Genomic DNA, 9,369 nt, shown 5'->3' on the forward strand with positions numbered 1-9,369 from the left:
AGACATGTTTTGGTTCAGTTATTCTTGACCTATAAACAACCTTTTTTGAAGCATCATCATTAAGTTCCAAAGGTAGTAGAAAATATGGTTTGTTCTGGTTTTGGACAAGGACATGATGATTCCCATGATGATAAAGTTGCATCAAGAAGAGTAAATAGCCATCTCAACATAAGGAAAGAAAGAATAAAGCAAAATATATGGTATATATGCTCATTGCAAATCATGGCTATAAAATATCTCTTATAATTGAAGAAACTTTACTGAATATGAGCAATCACATGATGTAACCACAACTAAATATCATTCTCTCTATATTGATATTATATGAGTAAAAGTATGATAAAATATATTTATATGTACACAATACATTTCAAATCTACTACGAGATTTAAGAAAGAAAAAACAAATAGTGCTCTTCTCAGAGACCTAATGTGAAGGAATAGGAGGGAGGGAGGGCAAAATCTCTTCTCTGTTTTTGGACTATATCATATGTTTTTTTTACACTAATAAATGGTAGTCTTTTTCCATATGCAAGCATTCCTGTCCTGACAGTGAATATACAATCAAAATTTGGGACATATATTCATAGTGGAGATTCACCTACCATCCGCTATGGTATTGGACCAAGACAGAGACATTGAATAAGACAAGGAGTCCTTCATATCTTCAAAAGTGGGGTGTGAACCAATTCCAAAACTCTGTGGAAACTCATTCCAAAACTCACCCTTTTGCATCTTCTTGATCAAATACGCATCCATATCTTCTGTTTCAGCATCGTTGACCTCATTTTTTCCCTCTAACAATTTCACAACATCTCTCATAGTAGGTCTGGAAGTTGGTTCCGGATAAGCACATAGCAATCCCAATTGCAACACTCTCTCCACTTCTTCTTGGTCAAACTCACCTTTTGCCCTTAACCTCTCATCAAGACAAGTCCATAGTTCCCCTTGGGCCATCATGTTCCAAACCCACTCCACTAAGGCTACTTTCCCATCCTCTATAGGTCTCCTCCCACACATCACCTCCAAAATCAAGACCCCAAAACAGAACACATCTGTTTGGGTCGAAGCTCGACCGTTCTTGACCACTTCCGGAGCCATGTACCCTACTGTCCCAACCACACGGGTGGTGCTAGGCACCTGACCATGTCCATGCATCCTGGCTAAACCAAAGTCACCTAACCTTCCATTCATTTCCTTGTCTAGTAACACATTGCTGGCCTTTATGTCCCTGTGTAGAACTTTGGATTCCCAACCTTCATGCAAGTACAATACTCCTGAAGCTACGTCTTTAAGTATTCTGATTCTGTCCTCGCAACCCAACAACTTGCTCTCATCATCACCCTCGAATACCCTCTTGTCTAAGCTTCCATTCTCCATGTAATCATAAACCAACATGAACACTCCCCTCTCTCTCTTGCACCAACCTCTCAACCCCACTAAGTTTCTGTGTTTCAACCTTCCAAGGCTTGAAACTTCAGCCAAGAACTCTCTCAGCCCGTCGTTCTCATGAGACATGCGTTTTACAGCCACTTCTACTTTTCCTGGTGAAAGAATACCCTTGTACACTTTCCCGTTCCCTCCTATTCCAATCACATTAGCTTCATCGAATCCCTTCGTTGCGTTCTCTATTTCATGGTATGTGATTCTGTGTGGCCAGTATTCCAATTCCCAGTCCTCCATTTCTGCTCTTTCCCTCGCTCTTCGTCTCTGTTTTTTTATCAAACACATGGCCAACACAGCAAAAACAACAATTGCCAAGAAACCCCCCGCAGTGATTCCCAAAATGAAACCTTTTGACTTAAAAATAGGATCTTTTGGAAGAACGAAAGAAGGCAAACTCGTGGTGATTAAACTCTCGCCCAACGAAAAGTTGGTGTTGCTAAAACTCCAAGCTAGAATCTTATGGCTCTGTACTAACTGCCCAGTTGAGCTTGTGAACCCAATATACATTTCATCCTCAAAAACCTCAGAGAGATTGTACGTAAAGTTTAACAGAGAAAATCTAGGCCTCTTCATCCCAGCTAGAACCATACTAACACTAATCAAAGAATCATTATAATCAATCCAAACTTGGTAATTTTCTCCACTATTGAGATTCAGTGTCTTGAAAAGCGTTTCATTCCTACCATCACTGTCGTCTGGCCAGTACCCAGCTTCGTGGTCTTTCTTGGATTTAAGCGCGTTTACATCGATCCCAACGTGGTTGTCGTTTATGTCATTGAATTCCTCGTTCTTAAACACGTCGAACTCGACCCCAAACACGTGGTTATCGACACTACCTTCGTTGGTGCGGTTTAGGAAACCCAGGTGCTGAACCGCGACGGCGCCGTCGAGGCCAGTAGAGGGGACGAAGATGAAAACCAAGCCGTGCCCGGGAAGAACGTTCTTATAAGGAGCCATGGTGAAGATGAAGGAGGTGGAGAAAGGGAGGACGAAAGAGGAGTTGGGTCGTTTGGTGGGGACCTTTAAGTGAAAGAGGGCTCTGCCGATGGAGAAGTGGGTATCGTTTGTAAGCGTTAGAATGCGGGAATCGACGGTGGCGTTTCCAAAGAGAAGAAGTTTGCTTGATTCGTTGAAGCCATTGAAGACGAAGTCCAGAGCCAGAGCTGAGGGAAGAGGTAGAAGAAGGGTCAGCAGTATGAGAAGGAAAGAAATAAGCTTTGAGGATGGTGTTTCCATGGCTGGTACAGACAAATTAAGATGAAGAAGAAGAAGAAGATGATGACGAAGATGAAGATGGTTTCATGTCATGTTAAATCAATGAATCAAACAGGGGAAAGTTTAGGTGTGAAAAAAATGAAGGAGAGAGAGAGGGAGAGAGAAGGTGAGAAGAAGAAGAAGAAGAAGATAATAAATGTTGAAAACTAAGTTCGGTCAAACTCAAATACTCAAAATGCATTATTACTTTATTTTTTAAAAAATATAAATATATTTAAGATGTGGTAGGGTCACACCTCAAATAATAGTGGCCTTTAAAATTCTTTCTACATAAATAGCTTGAGATAATGTCAACTATTCGTGTATCATTTTGTCACACGATAATTTTAAGACACAAGGAATTGTAGCACACCTTAATTAAAAAATTGTTTTTAGAAAATATAAACCAAACATATTTTCTTTTGAAAACTACGTAAATAATTTTCTATTCTCATATATGAAAACATAATTTTAAAAACAAAAAACAGAAAATAATACCAAATCAAAGAGGGTGTTTGGCATTGTTTTATGTTTTCTGTTTTCAAAATTGTGTTTTCAAAAATGAGAATAGAAAACAGTTTTTGTAGTTTTCAAAATATAATGGTGTTTGGCTATTGTTTTCTAAAAACAGTTTTCAAAAACCAAAAAACCAAAAACATGTTTGGATGATAAAAAAACAAGCAGTTTTTAGAAAACATATTTTTTTTACAATAATTGTTTTAATACTTATTATTATGATTTTTTTTAATAAAAATGCAATATGTCACATACATATTTAATCTAACTTAGTTATAATATTGCTAATTTTCATATAAATTAACAATATATCATATTGTTTGAAAAAATATATAATCTAAAAAATATCTAAATAATTTTTACAAGTAAAATATCAATAAAATATTATAATGCTTAAAAAAATGTGAGAAATTTTAAATTTTAAATAAATTATTTAATCTAAAGTATATAGAAAATCACCATTAATCTACAATATGTCCCCATAAACACAATTTGAATACTAAAATTATTTTATAGTAATAAAATATAGTTGACTAATTTATATTATTATAAGCTGTCCACAGAGCTTGAGCAATACGATCTCGACATCTTGCCATTGCTACAGCAGATTCATCAGATAAATTGACTTCACATCTTGACACACTAGTGTTAGCTTCCTCTAAGTTGTCTTCACCCTCAAGTTCTTTCTCTTCCCATTCTCTAAACATATGATCATACTGTGTGCGTTGACGAATAAAATTATGAAGAGTGCAGCAAGCAATAACTATCAAAGGTTGTCTACTCAATTTGTAAGGTGGCATCATCTTCAATATAGGAAAACGTGCTTTTAGTACACCAAAGCACCGTTCAATGACATTCCTAAGAGAAGAATGCCTATAATTGAATAGTTCTTTCATACCACGTGGTCGATTGCGTCCATTATTGTATTCTTGCAAATGATATCTTTCACCACGATATGGTGGGAGAAAACCTTTTGTGCATGGAAATCCAGAATCCAAAACATAGTATTCACCTACATAATAAAACATGTCAAAAAAAAATTAGTTTTCTATATGCACCATCACATAAATTATAAAATAATAATTCAATCCTAGGCTTTCAATACCTTCTTTAGGCAATGGAAACTTATATTTAGGTTGCGTAATTGCATCTATAAACACTCTGGAATCATTTGCGGTACCCTCCCAACCAGCAGATACAAAAGTAAAGAACATTTCAAAGTTGCAAGCACACAAGACATTTTGTGTTACCACGTTTTTTCGGCCTCTGTAACTGACTTGCTTATCTGTAGGGACAAATGCACTCACATGTGTGCCATCAATGGCACCAATGCAATTCTGATAGTACAAAAATCCAAAACCATTATAAACATTTATCGAAGAAAAATATAAACTAAAAATATGTGAAAATATAATTTATATATAAAGTTATAATACATTGGATGTATATTAAGTACCTGAAACCATGGGTAGTATTTTGAGGAGTTGACAATATGAGAAGGTACCGGAGATTGAGTTGGTCGAATGATATCCTGTCCTAATTTACATATTGCCTTTAATGTTAAATGGAAGTGCCTATCAATAGTTTCAAGCGAATGTTGAAATCGGTCAGCTATAAGTCTCATTCCCACATTTTGACCAACAATTATAAGGAAAATAGCAACTGCTTCTTCAACTTTAATCTCTCGTGTGTCCTTAATGTATTCCTTTTGTTTTAAACAGGTACATAGCTCGATGAATACATTTTTATCCATTCGCAATAATTCATAGCATGTTCTCTCATGACCACCTAATAACTCTCTCACAAAATCTTCTCCACATAAAGAAGATGTTCTTTGAGGGATTTTCTCGATAAACTTTTCATTGTAATCACTTAAAAAGTTTAGCATCAAAAAATCTGAAAAATCATCAAAATCACTATCTGTAGAAGATGAACTAGAATCATCCATTTGATTACTCTGAATCCTGCAAATTATTTGACATGCATAATAAACTTAGAAAAAAACAATACGTATTTGAAACCAATAACAAAGTCTCCACTAGATTATCTTAGCATAACATACTATAATAATGTCAAGCACACATAAAGTAAAACTCAAAGCCTACACAGTCAAACATATCACAGTATAGTCAAAGCCTATCCATATCACAGTATAGTCAAAGCCTATCTAACCAAGCTCTCTTTCTAATAGTAGACATATTAATAAAAATCTCTCTCCAATCTGGATCCTTAAATTTCTCAACAACTTTCATGTAGGCATCATCACTGACTTCTTCCATTCCTTCGAGGATTTGCATACAATTTGTGAGAGAAAACTCATGATTTTGGCTTCCTCCTCCTTCGGTTGTACTCTTGTATTTTTCAGCTTTAGCTAAAGTGGCCTCTGCTCTTACTTTAGCTACCTCAGTCCATGCAACAATTGCATCACTCATTTGTTGTGATCTTTGTCTCTTAGCTCTTCGCTCTGTACTTGTAGTTGTTGAATTTTTTGTTGAACGTTTAAAAACATCATCAACAAGCCGAGAGCAACTAGTAGAATCATTCTCATCAATATCATGGACGTCTATGCGATCAAATTCATTCTCCATTTCCTTTTCATCATCAGTGTTGGGCGGACCTGAAGCAGCAGAACGATGGAACTGACCAGTGGCAGTTGACTTACTAAAAATTAGTTCCAACAATACAAAATGATCACATCCTTTCTTGCGATATTGTGTTGCCTTTGGGTGTGCCTAAAATAAAAAAGAAAACTAGTTTCATCACTTAATTTGATTCAAAACTAATTTTTTATATAAATAATAGACTTAGTTTGTTCTTACCCTTAGATAATTCTGCCATATTTCCTCAGAAGCAACCACAGTATTGGTTTCACGATCCCATCCAAATCCAGTTTGTTTCAACAACTCAGCAAACTCGCGATACTTAGTGCGCAACCTATTGAACTTTTGCTTAATTTGTTTAATTAAGTATTTCCGCTTACTTTTAATTTGCAACTCCTCAAGAATTTTCGCCCATGTTTTTGAGCCAAATTGACCACTTGCCATATTTCCTTTATTCACTTCATCAACCATGATATCGATGAAAATCTTCTCTACAGTTGGTCCCCATAAACATGCATCATCAACATCTGTGATCTCAATGGCCATATTTCAAATCTAGCAATATTCCATACCATAAATTATCTTAGAGCATAGCCAATATAAGACACTAAACACAAATATTATATTCAATAAATCCTATTTATTTCCTATTGGCTTATAACCCCACTCCTTAAGATCAGCCCCTGTCATTGCCTACACAATCATATGATAAAGGAAAGGTCTCTAATGAGGTAATAGTCAAACAAAACAATTCAACTTTGGCCATTGCACATTGCCCAATGCCTAATGCCATATAGAAGAGCAATCTAGCATGTCAACCTAGAAAATCAACATTGTTATGTCTTCTCTTTCCAAAATCTATTCCAAGAAAATCCATTGCATATATATACCCTAATATATATCACAGTAAATTTTATATTTTAGTATAACAGTGAACTTATGAACTTCAAGTTGAGACAAACACATAGCAATACCACAAGAATAACATAAATTAAAATAAGATTGTCAAGCAATACATTGATATAATAATCAATTCAATTGAAAAGTTAGAGAAAAATAATGCAATAATTACAAATTTTACCTGCAATAAGAACACCCACTTTACTCAAGTAGCACGTTCTAGTAAAGAAAATCATTTTCTACTAAGAAGACAATATTTTCCATCTCAAGTACTCAAATGCATGATTTCTGTCTGAGCATATATGTTCGGAAATATAACATACCATATAAAAATTAAAAATAAAAAAGTTGCTCAAATTTGTTGACATCTTGATTTTAATATAAATAAATAAATCAGAGCAGAGAAACAGAGAACTATGGCATCAAGCTCCTGTGAACTGCAAATCCAGCTTTTCAACACTTGTACAGCAAAACAATCATTCTATTCAGACGCAAAGACACCATGACAAGCCATAGTCTCGTACTACTAGTCTTACTTGTGCTAACAACAGAGTATGTGAGCCCCACTTTATATGAAAAGTTGCAAAAGCTCTCAGGCTTTATTGCAATTTAAAGCATGAGAGATTATGTTAATGAATAAGGTTATGAGCAAGAGATTTCTCTGTTCATATTGCAATAAACACTGTACAGAATTATGTACAGTCGTTATTAATAAACACTGTACAGAATTATGTTCATATTGCAATAAAGCACACAATTGTACAATTGCAATAAAGCACATATTTCTCTGTTCATAAACACTCATAACAAATCAGAGAAATAATTATGTACAGTACAATTGTTCTCTGTTCTTCTTGATCATTAATAACCACAAAACAAACTCAGCAGCAACAAAATCAATACAACAGAAAAACCAACTAATTAATAGATAAAACAAAACATAAACAACACAATCAGTTGTGCATGGTTCATCCAAAACTAGATCACTGGCAGCCTTTTCACTATAATCATCAAGTTTACAAGATATATATATATATATCAAGTTAACCTGCTTACACTCAAACACCACAATGTCTCACAGCTCTCCTTCTCTATTGTATTTCAGAAAACCATCTGATCTTAGTTGAGTTTTGGTCAAGTCTGATAAGAGAATTCTAGTAATGACTTGGTTAAAATTTATATATAAAATCGTAATAATAAATGTCACCCACCTCTGATAATCCTGTGGTGAAAAATTATGGAGAGTTTGAAGAAGGTTCATTTGTCTGTACTGACCCTGCTATGAACTATGTTCATATTTCAAGAAAAATTTATGAACCTCACTACCCCTTTTAACCTGACTACATTCTTGTTTTGTTCGATAAAGCAAGAACCATGTAGAAAATCCCAGAAGTTGTTCTGTTTGGTAACCATGAAACAGATATATATATATATATATAAATGCAAGAGTTGCAGTACCAAAACAATCTATACACGTTCTATATAACAAGCTTCCACATGTAATCATCCAAATACAACCATACCCATAAACACACTTAAAGGGCCTTTCATCAATCAACAGTGTTAAGGATTTGACCACATATATATTAATTACAAACAAGCTAATATGTGAATATTCAAAACTTGGTCAAGCTCAAAAAGCATGAAATTCATGACTGTACATATTGGACACTCGTACCAGCTATCTGCTAAATGGCAAAACGGCAAGGTTGAACTATATATTTATGTATATATAAATATATAGAAGGAGATACCTTAAAAAACCAGGAGAATGGCAGAGTGAAGGTCTAGCTGCAACATCAAGATGTGATCTGCAGAAGAGAAAAAAAAATTAGGGCACAAAAGTGTGTAAGATAAGAAGAACACACAATAAAATGTTGAGAGAATTCGTTTCAATCAGTAGTACAGAAGAGAATTTGTGCGTGGAGAATGTCCTCAGAGGCGGAGAGATGGAGGAGAAGGAGCTCAGAGCTCCATTGAAGTTCATTGACTGTGCTTCTCCTATTTTCGTCGAGAGAGAAATGAGAGATCTGAGAACATATTTTGAAAACATAAATAAAGTGTTTTCTAAATTCTTGTTTTTTTTAACTCAGTTTTTTAAAAACTGTTCTCAAAAAACAAAGCCAAACACATCATTTGTTTTCCAAAAACAATTTTCTATTTTTTAAAACAGAAAACTGTTTTTGAGTTAAAGAGCCAAACAGGCCCAAACCCTCTTGTTTTTTTTAACTCAGTTTTTTAAAAACTGTTCTAAAAAAACAAAGCCAAACACATCATTTGTTTTCCAAAAACAATTTTCTATTTTTTAAAACAGAAAATTGTTTTTGAGTTAAAGAGCCAAACATGCCCTAAGATTTTCAAAATACAAGTTCGATTTTAATTTTTTTATTGAAGAAAAAGCTGTTAATTGACTCAACTTTTCAACAAATGTCAAGATTACGTGCTAAACAAATAGTTTCTTAACTATTAATCATATTTATATTCAGTAATATTTCGTAAGAAAATATACAAAAATTATTATTGGTGGATAGATTAATGTTTATTAATAAAATAATTTATAAATTGAGACAGATTTGATGTTAGAGTTGGACAATAGCCAAGAAAATGCTTTATCTTGCCATTATTAAGTAATTGTATCCACAATTAGGCCAGGA

The 9,369-nt window shown here is 34.3% G+C and overlaps 2 protein-coding genes across 4 annotated transcripts; both read right to left on the reverse strand.

Moving 5' to 3' along the window:
- Window positions 1-284: 284 nt before the first annotated feature.
- On the reverse strand, window positions 285-2,809 carry LOC133801887 (L-type lectin-domain containing receptor kinase VII.1-like). The gene has a single exon (XM_062240099.1). It carries the CDS (start codon window positions 2,679-2,681, stop codon window positions 597-599), a length of 2,085 nt encoding a protein of 694 aa, XP_062096083.1. The 5' UTR covers window positions 2,682-2,809; the 3' UTR covers window positions 285-596.
- Window positions 2,810-3,641: 832 nt separating this feature from the next.
- Window positions 3,642-8,780, reverse strand: LOC133801889 (L10-interacting MYB domain-containing protein-like). Of its 3 annotated transcripts, XM_062240100.1 has the most exons (5): window positions 8,622-8,780; window positions 8,470-8,526; window positions 4,672-5,179; window positions 4,321-4,552; window positions 3,642-4,227 (listed from the first exon to the last, which is right to left on the reverse strand). In XM_062240100.1, exons 3-5 carry the CDS (start codon window positions 5,161-5,163, stop codon window positions 3,749-3,751), a joined length of 1,203 nt encoding a protein of 400 aa, XP_062096084.1. In that variant the 5' UTR covers window positions 5,164-5,179; window positions 8,470-8,526; window positions 8,622-8,780; the 3' UTR covers window positions 3,642-3,748. The 3 variants fall into 3 exon arrangements, with proteins under 3 accessions (XP_062096084.1, XP_062096085.1, XP_062096086.1); XM_062240101.1 differs by lacking the exons at window positions 3,642-4,227; window positions 4,321-4,552; window positions 4,672-5,179 and adding exons at window positions 5,229-5,947; window positions 6,035-6,370 and having other exon boundaries at window positions 8,622-8,779; XM_062240102.1 differs by lacking the exons at window positions 3,642-4,227; window positions 4,321-4,552; window positions 4,672-5,179; window positions 8,470-8,526; window positions 8,622-8,780 and adding exons at window positions 5,229-5,947; window positions 6,035-6,370; window positions 6,897-6,915.
- Between the last annotated feature and the right edge of the window lie 589 nt (window positions 8,781-9,369).

This window comes from Humulus lupulus, chromosome 9 (assembly GCF_963169125.1).
Source record: "Humulus lupulus chromosome 9, drHumLupu1.1, whole genome shotgun sequence".
In the NCBI taxonomy this organism is placed as follows: domain Eukaryota; kingdom Viridiplantae; phylum Streptophyta; class Magnoliopsida; order Rosales; family Cannabaceae; genus Humulus; species Humulus lupulus.

What these genes read in the sequence shown, in the direction of transcription:
- LOC133801887 (XM_062240099.1), bottom strand. Translation starts at nt 2,681, where the DNA reads ATGGAAACACCATCCTCAAAGCTTATTTCTTTCCTTCTCATACTGCTG.
- LOC133801889 (XM_062240100.1), bottom strand. Translation starts at nt 5,163, where the DNA reads ATGGATGATTCTAGTTCATCTTCTACAGATAGTGATTTTGATGATTTT. An exon ending in AATACTACCCATGGTTTCAG is followed by an intron (nt 4,553 to 4,671) that starts GTACTTAATATA and finishes TTGTACTATCAG; the next exon opens with AATTGCATTGGTGCCATTGA. An exon ending in GTTTCCATTGCCTAAAGAAG is followed by an intron (nt 4,228 to 4,320) that starts GTATTGAAAGCC and finishes TTTATTATGTAG; the next exon opens with GTGAATACTATGTTTTGGAT.